This window comes from Phyllopteryx taeniolatus, chromosome 3 (genome assembly GCF_024500385.1).
Source record: "Phyllopteryx taeniolatus isolate TA_2022b chromosome 3, UOR_Ptae_1.2, whole genome shotgun sequence".
In the NCBI taxonomy this organism is placed as follows: Eukaryota; Metazoa; Chordata; class Actinopteri; order Syngnathiformes; family Syngnathidae; genus Phyllopteryx; species Phyllopteryx taeniolatus.
The window spans coordinates 29,947,561-29,963,362 of record NC_084504.1 but is presented as its reverse complement, the minus strand read 5'-3'; the positions used below and the strand labels follow the sequence as shown (position 1 = coordinate 29,963,362).

The 15,802-nt window shown below is 42.3% G+C and overlaps 3 protein-coding genes across 8 annotated transcripts; 1 reads left to right on the top strand and 2 right to left on the bottom strand.

Annotated features, from left to right (window-relative positions):
• Window positions 1-145: 145 nt before the first annotated feature.
• c3h2orf68 (chromosome 3 C2orf68 homolog) lies at window positions 146-2,405 on the bottom strand. Its single transcript, XM_061768470.1, has 4 exons — window positions 2,107-2,405; window positions 1,230-1,345; window positions 1,015-1,160; window positions 146-936 (listed from the first exon to the last, which is right to left on the bottom strand). The coding sequence occupies exons 1-4, from the start codon at window positions 2,226-2,228 to the stop codon at window positions 814-816; spliced, it is 507 nt and encodes a 168-aa protein (XP_061624454.1). The 5' UTR covers window positions 2,229-2,405; the 3' UTR covers window positions 146-813.
• A 688-nt stretch (window positions 2,406-3,093) lies between these two features.
• On the top strand, window positions 3,094-8,435 carry usp39 (ubiquitin specific peptidase 39). 2 transcript variants are annotated; one of them, XM_061768462.1, is made up of 13 exons: window positions 3,094-3,298; window positions 3,580-3,665; window positions 3,745-3,839; window positions 3,910-4,046; window positions 4,326-4,478; window positions 4,560-4,785; window positions 4,880-4,954; window positions 5,046-5,113; window positions 5,408-5,596; window positions 6,919-7,061; window positions 7,202-7,337; window positions 7,444-7,530; window positions 8,218-8,435. In XM_061768462.1, the coding sequence occupies exons 1-13, from the start codon at window positions 3,218-3,220 to the stop codon at window positions 8,269-8,271; spliced, it is 1,530 nt and encodes a 509-aa protein (XP_061624446.1). In that variant the 5' UTR covers window positions 3,094-3,217; the 3' UTR covers window positions 8,272-8,435. The 2 variants fall into 2 exon arrangements, with proteins under 2 accessions (XP_061624446.1, XP_061624447.1); XM_061768463.1 differs by having other exon boundaries at window positions 3,095-3,287; window positions 3,587-3,665.
• On the bottom strand, window positions 6,069-14,130 carry sftpbb (surfactant protein Bb). Of its 5 annotated transcripts, none has more exons than XM_061768468.1 (12): window positions 13,983-14,130; window positions 13,710-13,762; window positions 13,381-13,452; window positions 13,125-13,247; window positions 12,927-13,049; window positions 10,759-10,839; window positions 10,490-10,673; window positions 10,267-10,409; window positions 9,826-9,906; window positions 9,603-9,710; window positions 8,662-8,711; window positions 6,069-6,153 (listed from the first exon to the last, which is right to left on the bottom strand). In XM_061768468.1, the coding sequence occupies exons 1-11, from the start codon at window positions 14,032-14,034 to the stop codon at window positions 8,673-8,675; spliced, it is 1,059 nt and encodes a 352-aa protein (XP_061624452.1). In that variant the 5' UTR covers window positions 14,035-14,130; the 3' UTR covers window positions 6,069-6,153; window positions 8,662-8,672. The 5 variants fall into 5 exon arrangements, with proteins under 5 accessions (XP_061624452.1, XP_061624450.1, XP_061624449.1 ...); XM_061768466.1 differs by lacking the exon at window positions 6,069-6,153 and adding an exon at window positions 7,426-7,558; XM_061768465.1 differs by lacking the exon at window positions 6,069-6,153 and adding an exon at window positions 8,437-8,547.
• Window positions 14,131-15,802: the final 1,672 nt, after the last annotated feature.

Genomic DNA, 15,802 nt, shown 5'->3' with positions numbered 1-15,802 from the left:
TAAAAGTAATAGTGGATGAACCATCTCATTTAAAACAATGTCTAGCCCAGAGTTGGAAATACCACATGTAGAAACTTTCTATTCGTCTTTAACGATATCAAAGAACACTGGATGACTTAATAATAATAAAAGACAGAACTGATGATTTTAGAAAAGTATGTTTGTATCCAAATTGTTTATTGTTCGTGTGACATGTAGAAAACATTGACATTGTATGACTCCTCCAAAAGTCCCCCTCGACACATTTATAGAAATAAAATAAAAATATATTTTTAAAAATAATAAATAAACAAATTCAAATCATGGGTAAAAAAAAAAGCTGTGAAAAGAAAACAACAAAATGAAATAAATTATAATAGAGGTAATGAAACCAAATAAATACATGCTCAAGGTCATAACTCACTCACCGACAACCCTGTGGTGTTCCCACTTCCAGCAACTGTATTCAAACTTTAATTTTATAAACAAAAGAGGAAATGTTCTCTTTTTTTTTTCAAGGACAACACTTTTTTTTTTCTTTCAAAAGTAAACATGCACAATGCGTCCCCTATGATGTGAACCAAGGGTGGCAAAACCACAAGTGAAATGCAGTTAGGACTGCCCTTGACTGTATTCGCTGATTTTAGCTGCACGTCCTTCCTTTCAAAACACAACAGGAGTGCGGATCGCATCTGTGCTCGCGTATGCGACACAATCATCCAGGTCCTCCATCACGCCAGCTTTTTGCAGCCTTCCCGCTAATCAGGATGAAGACGTTCTCGGCAGGTCTTTGCCTACCGTGCCTGTTGCAAACTACACGCTGAAATTTGTCCCTCAGCGTTTATCTCTTCTTTTGTCCATCTCCTTTCCAATGCGGGACTCCAGGACTGCCCTCATTGCTAAATCCAGAACGTTCTTCTCAGCAACGCGTTCTACCACCCTCGCTGGGTTATCATCCTTAGGGGACAGACAATTGAATTACTAAGCAATAAAAACAATGAGCTTGCTCACAATTGCAAAGGACGGTTCACCCACCTTGTGCACAAGGAAGGACGTAATGGTCCCCGAGTCTGCCTGGTAGTCGAGCCAGAAGAGCTCAGTTCCCTGTATCTCCGTCTCAGTGCTTGAGCCGCTCTCATTCCAGTCTTCCGCCTCGACGTTCGCCTGCGGCTCGGATTCATCTAGAACATAATAATACTATAATGTGACTTCTACTCGACAGTCAAGACTCAAATATAAAAATGCCTTACGTCTTGGTCGGGGATGGTAAACCTGAATGTCAGGTCGCCGGGGTCGTTGAGGAGTTGTGGTGTGCCTTCGCCGCTGAGCTTCTTTGGCTAACTTCACCTCTTTGTCATAGTCATCTCTTGAAGGGAAAGACAAACACGAAAAGTCATAAATAAATCATCCATCCATCCATTTTCCAAAGCGCTGGTGAGTGAAAGCCTATACCGGCTGACTTTTCACTCACATTCACACCTATGGACAATGTAATCTTTAATTAACCTTACTAAGTTTTTGCGCCAAAGCAAAGATTCAAACCCCGAACCTCAGATCTGTGAGGCAGACACGTTAACCACTTTTCGCTGTGCCATATGTATTCTGCTTCACACACACCTGCAATGAACTACAGAACTCTGAGTAGCTTCCGACTATACAAACATCTAGTTTGACCGTATTTTGTACAAATGCTTTGATCTGAGGTTGATCTTCAAAATATTTCTCCCACAGTAATTTTTTTAAGGAGAATTTTGTGTACACCTGTACCTCATGATCTTATATTACTGTGTCGCCTTTGGGTTAAAAGCACAACTGATAACAGTGTTTATAATTAAAATTTTGAAAGTAGAAAAATCCTTTACTCAATTTTTCCCTGCACAAACTTTTTGCTTTCCTGACATAAAATGCAATCTCCTCCCTCACAAGCATGCCCCTAACCTTTACGTGTGACACCGAACCCAAAACTACGACTCAAGCTCATGTACGTCCTTCATATAAATATATATATATATATTTTTAAATATGTACGGCTCTATTATTTTGTGGAGACTGCATCCACGGGGATCAGTTGTCGGTTCATGATCGATGTTTGCTAACATTGTAGCCGCTAGCATTAGCTATAGCCACCTGGCGATCTGGTTCCTACGGATATGGTGCAGGAAGCCGTGGCTCATGTCCAAACGCCCCCCGCGCTTGTACTTCAACTCGTGCGCTTCTTCGTCTCTTAAAATGTCCATTTCAGCAAACATAGTCCACAAAATGTGACACAATGACGATGCCGATAACGCTAAAGAAGCCACGTGAGTCTGACAAAAAGCTACATAGCTAGCAAGCGACTTGAAAGTTGCTGGCCAAAAAAAGCTGAAGAAGCTGTGTCCCCAACTCACTAATAGTAGTGAGATCACTTCCGGAGTTCAATGTTGAGCTGATTCTGATTATTTCGATTTGTAATTATTTATTTAAAAAAAAAGGTATTAACACTTCTATGGGTATAATAAATAAAATAATAACACTAGAACAAATAATAAAGGCAAAAAATATATAAGTAACATGAAAAAGAAAATGCACATTCGAAAAGGAGACGCAATAAAACTCATGCTATAATATACATAAATTCTCCAAATAAAAATTAGCTCCGATGCTGAAAATTATCAGTATCGATGTCTTTTTTTTTTTACTTAGTCATTTTGTGATTATTAGTTTATGACTATATTACAGACTGTTAATGCCAAACGCCTCCATCTGTGGGTACTTTTATAAACTCGGTTACTTTTCGTGCACTCCACAATAGATAGGAACCTAGGTAGATTCGACATGCTGCTTGCCTAAGGCGACGCTAAGCTGAGTAGGGGCAAAGTCGTCTGCGCATTCCATGCGTGTGGACGGCAAAAAAAAAACCAAAACAACCCCCCCCCCCCCCCCCCCCCCCCCACACACAAAAAAATAACAAAACAAACAAGGATGCCGTACTGCATACGATTTGCGTTGCTCAATCACACCAAGGGAACTGATAATCTTTTACAAGTTACAATATTTTGGAGGCTTCTTAGCGCTGGCAAATCTCGTCTTGTGTTCATACCTATGGTGCCCCCCTCCCCCCCACACACTTTGTTTCTGTCGCAGTGAATGACGTATTACGGCGGGTTCCGACGCGTTTCGTGTTCGACCTATTCGTTTGTCTGAAATCAAACTGATAATAGTAAATTCTCTCCGCTTCGACCAAATAAAAATCTACATTATGATAACCGCAGTGGTTTCTCCGAAGCGTGAAAGAGAAGACGATGTGGACGACGAAGACAACGAGGACGGTGGGGGCAAAATAAGTGACATTCATTTCATACATTTCCATTAGCACGTTGCTAACGTCAACACATTTTATTTTAACACGCCACATAGTTTTAATACGGTTTCACCCGGACACACAACCTTCCGCCAACACATATTGCAGTTTATATTGTTAAAACAAGAAAACAAAAACGTCTGCAATTTATTGAAGAGATAGTCTCTCATCTGTTCATCTTGCTGGCTAGTATGCTTGGCTAGCGAGTTTGCACGGTGAGACGATTGAAACATTTCTGCTCCCCGTTTGCTTGCCTTCACGTTGCAGTGCCAGTCAAAAAAGGACGAGGTCGTGTAGCAGAGGACCGACGAAGCCGCCACTGCCCGTATCTCGACACCATAAACAGGCAAGATGCATTCCGTTGTGTGCAGATCTCTTAGCAAGCGGCTTAGCTCAGCCCATGCGTTTGTGTGTTTGTTCCTCAGGAGTGTGCTGGACTTTGACTTTGAGAAGCTCTGCTCCATCTCCCTCTCACACATCAACGTTTATGCCTGCCTCATATGTGGGAAGTACTTTCAAGGTATGTGTATTGGGTCACTGGAGCATCACTTTCCAGTCATTCAATTGTACCTAATTGCTTCTCTGTGTAGGTCGAGGTCTGAAATCCCACGCGTACACCCACAGTGTCCAATTTACTCACCATGTGTTCCTCAACCTGCACACACTCAAGTTTTATTGTCTGCCTGACAACTACGAGATCATTGACTCTTCACTAGAAGACATTACGGTGAGTCAACTGTTTGCTCTCGGAGGACCAGTACGTGTTCACGTTGTCCTAGAAAAATATCCATCCATCTTCTATAGCTGACGTTGGGCGACATTGTTCAATTAATACCTGGCCTTTATTATCTTTATAAATGGCATCATTTCTGATAGTGCTTGTATTTGATTAGTTTATGCAGGTATTCAGTGAATATTTACTTCTGTGACTTTGCACATGGTCATTTGTTTTTGACCATTTTTGACCTGAGATGGTTCAGCAATTCATGATCATTTACTTCCACAGTATGTGCTTAAACCGACATTCACCAAGCAGCACATTTCGGGTTTGGACAAGCAGGGCAAACTTTACAGAGCCTACGATGGAACGACTTATCTGCCAGGCATTGTTGGCCTCAACAACATTAAAGCCAATGACTACGCCAATGTGGTCTTACAGGTATGAATAATCTTTCTTCATTTCACTGATCACTAATTGCCAAGAGCTCCCGATTGTATTTAAGTGCTTCGTATCTTCAAGGCCTTTTCCAACGTCCCGCCACTGCGGAACTACTTTTTGGAGGAGGAAAACTATCGAGGGATCCGAAGACCACCGGGGGACATCATGTTCCTCCTGGTGCAGCGCTTTGGTGAGCTGATGCGCAAACTTTGGAATCCCAGAAACTTCAAGGCCCACGTGTCTCCTCATGAGATGCTCCAGGCCGTGGTGCTTTGCAGCAAGAAGAACTTCCAAATCACCAATCAAGGTCAGAATTCTGCACTTGCAAATGGGAAGAATAGATATCGAATGACATGCTTTTCTGTGGAGATGACTGTCGGCCTTTGATGTGTGCTCTGTAGGAGACGCTGTGGACTTCATGACATGGTTTTTAAATGCAATGCATGGTGCTCTTGGGGGCACAAAGAAAAAGCCAAGTGAGTGGGGGGGGGGGGGGGGGGGAAACACAAGCATCCATTTGTTATTACTTTTCAAAAGTATAATGTCATCCTTTCTCTCTTCATCTAGCAATCCTAACAAAAGCATTCCAAGGCTCCATGCGGATCTTCTCAAAGAAGTTACCACACCCAGATTTGGTGAGTCAACTACATAATTGACCTGAAGAATGGATATCATACAATTAAGTGCAACTTGAGTTTAGACCAAGGCAAAGCAAGCATTTGCACCTAAGGGCCACATTTAATCTTTAAAATGGCCACCCCAGTAATTTAAAATAGCTGCATTTTATTTTTTATTTTTTTTTCAAGGTAAGGTGAATTAAATTGTTGCTCGAGCTTATGGAGGTCTAATAGGGGCCAGCACACCAGTCAACCACTTCTTCTACTATTCTACTAATTTGATGCGTCCTCATGATGTTTAAATGTCTCCAGACGCCAGAGGAGAAGGAGGCGCTGCTCCTGACCAGCGAGTACCAAGAGCAGATGTCCGAGTCCACGTTCTTCTTCTTGACCCTTGATCTCCCAACAGCCCCCTTGTACAAGGATGAGAAGGAGCAGCTCATCATCCCACAAGTTCCTCTCTTCAACATCCTGGGCAAGTTCAATGGCAGCACAGAGAAGGTAAAAATTCATCGGTGGTTTATGTAATGCATTAAGATATACTGTGTGCACAATTATTAGGCAGGTAAGTATTTGGGCTTCATAATTTTAATGCATAGTTCCAAACTTAAAGCTGTATGACTTGAGTGTTAATTGGATTTGAGCATATCGCATGACGTGTATTTGTGTAATGAGGAAGGGTGTGGCCTAAGGAGATCAGCACCCTATATCAAAAGGGGGCCAAAAAAATTATTTTAGAGAGATGAAGCATGCGTCAACTTGCAACTATAGCGGATCATGATCACAGAATTACCAAACATTTAGTTGCAAAGGGTCAACAGGCTCTAAAAAGACACCAATTAATTGCTAAATATTTATAAAGAATCAAGTGGGAAACTTCTAGGAACCCATTGTGTTTCCAGTGCTGTTATAGCCCAAAAGAGTAGCCTACCTGGAGTACTCGGAGACATATGCAAGGTAAGGAAGGCTGAAATCCGACCACCACTGAACAAGACACACAGTCGACTGGGTGGGCTTCTGGTCTGGCCTGGTATCATCACAGATGAGCTGGTTGTTGACTGTTTGGGGTAGAAGACTTAAAATTAACCACTGCCAGTTTTTAGAGGACACCTTCAAGCAGTGGTACAGAAAAAAAGGTCTGAAAAGAAAAAAAGACATGCAATAATTTATTCCATTGCATGGCTTAGAAGTGATTGACTTGAACCCTATTTAGAACATGTGGGCTCTTAAAAGAGAGCTTTACCCTGAAAGAAAACCGTGCGCCTCTCTGGTGGCTTTGTCGGCATAAAAAGTTGACCATCAAAAGATGAAGAAATTGCCAGGCTCGATGGATCGAAGGCAGTTATGAAAAAGAGGTACTGGTCACTGATTATTTTTTGGTGGAATTGTTAGAGATATTTGTTTTCATTTTCAGTTGTTTAATTTTTTTGAACAATTTTTTTTCATTTAGTTGCTGAATAATTCTGTACATCAATATTTGCCAAATAATTTTGCACACTGACATACTCTTAAAAAAAAAAAAAAAAAAAAGCGCCTGTTTTTTTTTACGTTGTAAGATAATCAAGCCGAGCTCGTAATATTGTGAATTGAGCGAGAGCGCAGTAGTTGAAGTCAAATTGTCAAAAACAAAACTTCCCTAATATTTGTGCAAATATTTGTGTATTTTCCACCCACCCCCCCCATTAAACTCGTTAATGCTTCAACAGCGTCACATTGAAAATAGAAACACGTGACTCATCTTGAATTGTCTGCTGACGTTGAATTTATTACGTTTAAAAAAACAAACAAAAAAAAAACCAGCCTCCTGTCTGCTGTGTCTCCAGGAGTACAAAACATACAAGGAGAACTTCCTGAAAAGATTCCAGTTGACCAAACTCCCACCCTACCTCATCTTTTGCATCAAAAGGTTCACAAAGAATAACTTCTTTGTGGAAAAGAACCCCACCATCGTCAACTTCCCCATCACGTAAGTGTTGCCGGTCCTGCTCTAAAACAGGAGTTTAGGCGAAGGATCAGACACAGCCGCTGTCCCCAATCTTGTGGCGGATAGAAAGTCGTTATTCAACTGAGCGGTACCAAATGTTTGTGCGGTGTTCCCTTTTTCAGAAATGTAGATCTCCGTGAGTACTTGACCGAAGAAGCCCAAGTCACGGAGAAGAACACAACGTATGACCTGGTTGCCAATGTGGTGCATGATGGGAAACCAACCGAAGGCGCTTACAGGATACATGTCCTGCATCATGTAGGTTCAGCATGAAGATAGCCAATTTTGAGGACCGTATTGTGCACAGTGTATAAAACCTTGTTTTGTGTCAGTTCTGCCGACCAACCTTTTTGTGCCCAATCAGGGAACTGGAAAGTGGTACGAGATGCAGGACCTGCAGGTGATCGACATCCTCCCTCAGATGATCACTTTATCAGAGGCCTACATCCAGGTGAGCTGTCTGCGTGTGTCTTGTGTTGCTGTAGTTTAATTATTAAGCAGTTATGGTGTGATCATACAATTTGTATCGTTTGTGTATTGTGTCAAGCATTGGTGCTCATCTTATTTTTTACATTTTTCAACAAATGCAAATGTTCATATAGAATGGAAGGGTCATCCGCTCATTACATTTCAGAAATGTCCCAAAAATAATAATGCAATATCCAGTGGAACCTGTCAGGTTGTATGCCAATGAGGTCGTACAATTCCAAATTCCATTTCAATTCTCATGAAAAAAAAAAAGTATAAAGTTGAGGTCCCAACCGCTGTCGTGCTTGACATCATGTGAGATGTTGGCAAATCTTGCAAAACCTCAGCCAAACACGCATTCAATGACTCATTCTGGGCATGTTTTACTTATTGCTTCATTTTACAATTTCATACTAACAATTACAATTGCTGCGTGATGTGTATTTATGGAGCAAATGACCTTTGTTAGTTTTTGCATCGTAATATAAATAGTGGTTACCTTTTTGCACTTGGATGAGTTTAAAATGTTGCCAAATGCCTGTATAGATGGTTTATGGCGCTAATCCACCGAGTAAACAAATTAACAAGTATAGAGGGATTTTTTTTTTCCTCCAGTGGTATTTAGTTCTCAGATGATATACATTCCATTTTTTTTTAATCTCTTTTGCAGATTTGGAAGAGACAGGAGAGTGGTAAGGATGTAAACAACCACACTGGTGCATAGTGGTAAAAAGGAGCAACACAAGACCGAAACTCAGTTTTTTTTAGTCACAAAAAGAAAGAAAAAACTATATGTATTATTTTCCACGTTTAGTGTTTTTATGTTTCTAAATAAACATTCTTCTGCCTCTATGTTTAACATTAGAGCAAGAAAGAAACAGCTCTTCACTTGTCTTTTCAGTCATCATTTAATATCAACCACACAACAAAGTTTTCACATTCATTAATTAGACTACAACTGAAACATTCTGAACAAGTGGTGGTTGCAATTGAATGCTGGCTGCCAGTTATATTTTAATGCAGACCAAAATTAGGGAGGGGGAAAAAAATTATGAAAATGTCAAGTATATGAGGCAATTACTTTGTGTGTGTGTGTGTGTGTGTGTGTACGTACAATTGAGCTATTCACTTCTTCCACATGTGCTTCTCACAGAAGGCAACATTCTGAAAGGAGAACAAAGTTATATTTAACAGCACATCAGTAAGAGAGAATCTAAATAAATGCTTACAGATGGCTAAACAAACAAATGGAAATACTGTAGGTTAAATAATAATGCATCTGAATAAGTGCAAATCAATCTGTCAGAGGGAATTTAGCGGATGATGATAATCAATACAAGCAATGTATCCAAGGTTGTGCCTTTACAAAGATATTTATCACTTTTGATCAAATCAGATTGTGACCTAATATGTTTTAAGCAGGAAATTTTAAAAACACTTCTGAAAGGTTAAAATGTAAAATCAGTAGGGCTGCAACTAACAATTATTTTAATAATCGATTAATCTGTTGAATATCTTTTTGATCAACGAATCTGATTAAAAAATAATACAATAATACAATACCAAACATAAATTACGATTCCGTTGCTGGTTTGGCGTGTAACTTCTGTCAGAAAATCAAAAATGTTGATCATTGTTTTCCACAGGAAAAGCAGATGTTTGAAAATATTTTGATTAAACACAAAGATAATTTGTCTCCTTTCAGGGAAATCGGAGAATATTTACTGTTGAGAGGCTGAAATTCCTGAGGATTTGGACAATTTTACGTTCAACAAGGTCTCTCTAATTGATTATGAAAATAGTTGTCGATTAATTTGATAACCGATTAGTTGTCAATTACTCGATTGTTGCACCTCTAGAAATCAGTAACTTGAAACTTTTGCACTCATTCTGTGAAGGCTAAAACAATACTGCCACATAGCGAAGGCCCCACCCTTCCATTAGCGTCCCTACACAGAGCTTTGTGCGGCTTAAAGTCGACGTTGACGTCACTCTCCCCTGCACTTTGTGCTCTGTAGTTAATAATTGAGGAATGTGTGTGAATCTATAACTTACACCGCACTTGTGAGCTGTGTTTGTGTTTCTGCACCAGTAGCTTGGCCCCCAAGTGCAAGGGTTGCTTCCCAGCAGCTCGGACTTCTTTGCAGTGCACAGATCAGCTCTCTGAACGGCAAACAAAAGTGACAACAAACTGCACAATATGTTTGATGCATCGTAACTGACTTTTCAAGACTAATGTAACTTAATTCCCGTCAAGTGGGTTGCCCTTTACACTTACTTCACAAATGTCTTTATGGTCCACCTCCTTTCCCAAAAACTGCTGCAGTCTTGCGCCGTAGATTCTGGTGAACTCCTCACACTGAAAAGACAATGGTGACTAATTGCTTATTCATGCAATGGGAAATATTTGATAATATCTCCAAAGGTGTTATGGTTTAGTGATGACTTTAAGTCCCCTCAATTAGTGTGAATGCTGTTTATATAGAACAGCAACTTGAACAAAAAGGTGGAGGAAAAAAAAAAAGAAGACTTTTACAAGCAACGAAAGCGGGGCTGGAGAGACAAGACAACCATTCACACCTATGAACAATTTGACGTCTCCAATTGATGCAACATGCATTTTATGGAGCCTGGGAGGTTGCCGGAGTACCTTACAAACCATGTAAGAACATTTGAGCCCAGAACAAAGGTAAGTTGGAAGCATTTGAGGCACGCACACCTTTGGGATGGCATTGGGGTGATGACCGCACACTGACTCGAGGAAAGACGACGTCTTAGGCTTAGTGGCGTTGACGGCCAGTCGAAGTCGGCTCAGCGCGGCCAGCGTACGGCAGGAATCGCAGTCGGACGGGACGGGCGCCTCTGGGAAGTCATCACGGCATCGTAACATGGCGAGAACGTTGCCGATGTTCATAGATCCTTTCAAGCAAGCTGCAACTGACCTGGAGCAGGAGAGTCCCTGAACAAACAGATGTGCAGCAGCGTGCAAATGGTGTGAGGGGCGGCCGAAGACAGCAGGAACTCCACTATCTGTACGCCGTATTTGTCGACAAAGTTGTCGCAGTCGTCCTTGTAGCTCTGAGGGAGGAGATCGCAGACCTCGCCCATGAGCTTCATCAAAGCGTCCTGCAGGAAGGAGAGAAGATGACAGACATCAGACGCAATCAAGATTTAGGACGGACAAAGCCAAAGAATAGATACGAAACCAAACCTCAGTCATATTTTGGGGCAACAGAGTCTCCAGTTTCTTGATAATAAACAAGCACAGGGTGCACGCCGGGTTCAACTGCTCCTGGATGAAGAGGTGAACTTTTGAGAATGCGGACAGAAAAATGCATGGAAGTTAACACAACATTATTTGTGACCCCCCCCCGCACAATGGGATGAAATCCAATACAAATGCTGACTTTACAAATATACGGACACTGTCACATCCTATATCAGTTTCTGTGAAGAGGTCCGTGTACCAACAAAATCATTTAGCACATTCAACAACAATAAGCCGTGGTTCACTGCTAAACTTGAGCAGCTTCGCCAAGCTAAGGAGGACGCATATCCGAGCGGGGACAGGGCCCTGTATAATCGAGCTAGAAACCAGCTGACTAAAGAAATTAACATTGCAAAGAGGATCTATACAGCAAAGTTGAAAAATAAGTTTAGCGCAAACGACTCTAAATCAGTCTGGCATGCATTCCAATCGCTGACTAATTACAAGCGACGATCCCCCCAAGCTGAGAACAATAGCACACTAGCCAACGACTTGAATACCTTCTACTGCAGATTTGAAAAGGACAGTTTCACACCACACACCCACCCGGCCGCACCTGCGACCACAATCACACCTCTGACCTCTCCGTTAACCATCCCTGAACAGGATGTGAGACGCATCTTGAAAACAACAAAAGATTAACAAAGCGGCAGGCCCGGACCACGTGTCCCCATCCTGCCTCAAAGTCTGTGCGGACCAGCTCGCTCCAGTCTTCACTCAGATCTTCAACAGATCTCTGGAAATGTGCGAAGTTCCATCCTGTTTCAAACGCTCCACCATCATTCCAGTCCCCAAGAAACCTGCAATCTCTGGTCTGAATGACTACAGGCCTGTCGCTTTGACATCTGTGGTCATGAAGTTCTTTGAACGTCTCGTGCTGGACCACCTCAAGAGTGTCACAGGTCCCCTGCTGGACCCCCTGCAGTTTGCCTACCAAGCGAACAGATCTGCGGATGATGCAGTCAACATGGGACTGCACTTCATCCTAGAACACCTCGACAGTGCAGGGACCTACGCGAGGATCCTGTTCGTGGACTTCAGCTCAGCGTTCAACACCATCATCCCTGAACTCCTTTCATCCAAGCTTCTCCAGCTCAGCGTCTCACCTGCCATCTGCCAGTGGATTTACAGCTTTCTGACGGGCAGGACACAGCAGGTCAGGCTGGGGGAGGCCACCTCATCCACACGCAGCATCAGCACTGGGGCGCCCCAAGGTTGTGTCCTCTCTCCGCTGCTCTTCTCTCTCTACACGAACGACTGCACATCAGCGAACCCGACTGTCAAACTCCTGAAGTTTGCAGATGACACCACTGTCATCGGCCTCATCAAGGACGGTGACGAGTCTGCATATCGACAGGAAGCGGAGCGGCTGGAGCTGTGGTGCGGCCGACACAACCTGGAGCTGAACACGCTCAAGACTGTAGAGATGATCGTGGACTTCAGGAGGCATCCTTCGCCACAGCTGCCTCTCACCTCACGCTGTCCAGGTGCCAGGTGTCAAACGTCGAGACCTTCAAGTTCCTGGGAATTACAATCTCTCAGGACCTGAAGTGGGCGACCAACATCAACTCCGTCCTCAAAAAGGCCCAGCAGAGGATGTACTTCCTGCGGCTTCTGAGAAAGCCACTTGTCTGTCCACTTGTCATTGCCCACGTCAGCATTGAAGTCCCCCAGCAGACCGATGAATTCCCCAGCGGGAGCGCTCTCCAGCACCCCCTCCAAGGACTCCAAAAAGGGTGGGTATTCTGAACTGCTGTTTGGTGCATAGGCACAAACTACAGTCAGGACCCCCACCCCCACCCCAAAAGGTGGAGGGAGGCTACCCTCTCGTCCACCGGGGTGAACGCCAACGTACAGGCGCCGAGCCGGGGAGTGGGGCAAGTAAGTATACCCGACGCTAAAATTGTCAAGTTTTTTTGCCTGTGTCATTTAATTTGGGCGAAACGATCATTTCAAGGATTCGCCAGGAAAAAGAGAAGCCAGGGCCCGTCATGCATTTCCCATTGTAAATGTCAAATCTTAGATACTGCTCTCGTAGTCGCGCATAGTATCGTTTAAGATTGTGCAAGTGGTCATAATGTTTGGTGTACATTCTCCTTCTGCATTCTCACTTGCACATGGGTGTTGGTGAGCGCAGGCACGTCTTCCTCAGCATCCTGGTGGGGAAGTGCCACCTCTTCCTCATCCTTGAGGACAGCGCACAGCCCGAATGCCGAACAGGTGTCTTCCACTTCCTAGCAAAAGGCAAGCGCACGATATCGTACAACTGAGGGCAAATTCTTCTTCTCTCGTGAGGGGATGAAACATACCCCGTCACCAGGTGGTTGCAGCAGGATTTTGGGCAAATACATCTTCAACTGAGAGTCACATTCCAACGCCTGTTTGTCCGGCAGGTGCTGGCAGAGTGCGAGCAAGGTTTCGTACATGCGCCCCTGCAAAAACAGGCCATAATGTAATTAGCACTCAAGCATGAGTACTCGGAATGTGTGCAAAGTGATTGGTAGACAAAATCCGCATTTTGATGGGGTCATATTTCATTAAAAGACAAATGAAAATGATCATCACCTTACTGTCCACGCTGGGAATCATGTTAGCAGAGCGCTGAATGATCTGCTTGCACTCTGAGCAGATGGCCTTCTTCCAAGGAGATGGCACAAAAAGAAATGGTCATTGTTCATGTCCATCGTGTTTCAACTAAATATATATACACTCAGCATTATGGAGTAAAGATCAGATGTAGTCTTTTGGGCTATTCAGCGCAGCAGCTTTTCTGTGATAAACATGATACAATAATCTGCAAAATCAAAGCATTATTTATTGATGTATTTTGGTGGGTTAAGTTATTATATGTCATGCATTCTTTTGACTTACATTTTCTTTTCGAAAAATCTTACCAGGGTATTGTGATTCACGAATGCCAGAGGGTCTTTGATGAACATGGAGTCTCCTTGAAACCCCCAGACAGAAAAAAAATATATATTGTTAAAGATTTGACCAAATTAAAATACAGAATAACAAGGATGACAATTGTAAATTCACATATTCGTCACTCCTAATAAATAAACCGCATCCCATTGTGTACAGAATAAAACATTTATCAACAATGCTCGTCAGAGGCATGTCAGGTGACATGAAGGCAGACATTAAAATGTCCACATTAATCTTACCAGGGCACAGAGACGCCGCTATGACAACCAGGAGAATCCACAAAGCCGACATGATAATCGGAATGAGAAGCAGATGACTTGTATTTCTTTGACTAACGCACCGGAAGTTACCGTGCCAGCCCGCATCCTAATAAGGTCGCAACTACGTCAGAGCCCACGTGACAAGAACGAAACCTCGGCAGACAACTTTAATTTTCCGCATTAATGAAGTGCGGCGCCCTAAAGTGTTTTATAGAAGCTCGATCATAGACACACACATAGACACAAACGCTTGGAGCGAGTAGCCCCAAAAATACGAAGACTAGAACGACAGCGTACTGCAGCAGCCAATCTAACAGACGTGCCTTCGTGGCGGCCATGTTGGGGAGGTCGATGTTCCCAACAAAGGCATAGCATGGACATTGAAATTAAGTCGTGAATTGCCCAATTCTCAACCTATTTTCACAAAGTTTATTTATTCATTTATTTATTTGTTTTGTGTCAACCTCAACGCGAGTGCTATCAATAAGGGACAATTAATAATAAAAAAGAAACTACTAACTAATATTCTTTACCTATGAAAGACTATTCCCAGTTCCCTTGTGATTGTACAGCGTTGTGTGCAGCCCAATGTGCACTTGTGCAGGCATCCTTGTTCTTTTGGTCGTTTTAGCCTTACACACACATGGAATGAGCTGACGACTTTGACCTCCCTAGCTTAGCCTCACCGGAGGCACGCAACTCAAAAGGGGCGCGTCGTAACTATTCGTCTATACGAACGCTATATATACGAGATGGGTACTAATTTCTTGTTTGCAGAAGACTTCATGAGCAAAAGAACACAAAGATGCAAATCACAACCACTCGTGAGCAAGAAGAATAGAGAGGTCAGGCTGGAATTTGCAGAAAAATACTGAGACGAACCCAAAAATTTCCGCAACCAAGTTTTATGGTCTCATGTGACTATAAGCTTGGAGAAAGAAATGCAAGTCAGTGGAGCAAATCTCCGGGGACGGCCTCGCTAATATTCATTGATGACGTAACATACGATTGCAAAATTGGTGCCTTGGCTCAATCAAGGTGAACTGCAGTGCTTATCTTATCATTGTGGCGCCAAGGACACTAAATTACTTTGAAAGTGTAAAGACGACACAGAAAATGCTCAGTAGATGGCAGCAGAGCGAGTAAACTCCCTCGCACTCCGTGTGTTTGGTAGATTCCGCCCAAGTGCACGACAAACGTGACACAAGAGTAAAAATACATCCATCCATCCATCCATCCATCCATCTTCTGAGCCGCTTCTCCTCACTAGGGTCGCGGGCATGCTGGAGCCTATCCCAGTTGTCATCGGGCAGGAGGCGGGGTACACCCTGAACTGGTTGCCAGCCAATCACAGGGCACATAGAAACAAATTTATATATATAAATATATATATATATATATATATATATATTTATATATATATATAAAAAAAAAAAAAAAAATATATATATATATATATATACATATATATATATATATATATATATATATATATATATATATATATGTATATATATATATATATATATATATACATATATGTATATATATATATATATATATATATACTGCCAACTTTAACGCTTTAATCACTGCACTACTCCATGACGATATCTGCATATTAAATGGAAGCCTTGCGATTGGCTGCTACCGCGCCTCTCGCCCGAAGCCAGCTGGGATAGGCTCCAGCTCACATCTTACCCACTGAGGAGGAGAAAAAGGAAAAACGTAACATATTATATATATATATATATATATATATATATATATATATATATATATATATATATATATAAATT

Bases quoted from the DNA above. Each gene is read 5' to 3' on its own strand.
- c3h2orf68 (XM_061768470.1), bottom strand. From the start codon at position 2,228: ATGTTTGCTGAAATGGACATTTTAAGAGACGAAGAAGCGCACGAGTTG. The intron at 1,346-2,106 runs GTGGCTATAGCT...TTTCCCTTCAAG, and splicing joins CGTAGGAACCAGATCGCCAG to AGATGACTATGACAAAGAGG. The intron at 937-1,014 runs GTGGGTGAACCG...CTGTCCCCTAAG, and splicing joins CGTCCTTCCTTGTGCACAAG to GATGATAACCCAGCGAGGGT.
- usp39 (XM_061768462.1), top strand. From the start codon at position 3,218: ATGATAACCGCAGTGGTTTCTCCGAAGCGTGAAAGAGAAGACGATGTG. The intron at 3,299-3,579 runs ATAAGTGACATT...GCTTGCCTTCAC, and splicing joins ACGAGGACGGTGGGGGCAAA to GTTGCAGTGCCAGTCAAAAA. The intron at 3,840-3,909 runs GTATGTGTATTG...TTCTCTGTGTAG, and splicing joins ATGTGGGAAGTACTTTCAAG to GTCGAGGTCTGAAATCCCAC.
- sftpbb (XM_061768468.1), bottom strand. From the start codon at position 14,034: ATGTCGGCTTTGTGGATTCTCCTGGTTGTCATAGCGGCGTCTCTGTGC. The intron at 13,050-13,124 runs GTATGTTTCATC...GCCTTTTGCTAG, and splicing joins TGCAACCACCTGGTGACGGG to GAAGTGGAAGACACCTGTTC. The intron at 9,711-9,825 runs GTAAGTGTAAAG...TTTGCCGTTCAG, and splicing joins ACCATAAAGACATTTGTGAA to AGAGCTGATCTGTGCACTGC.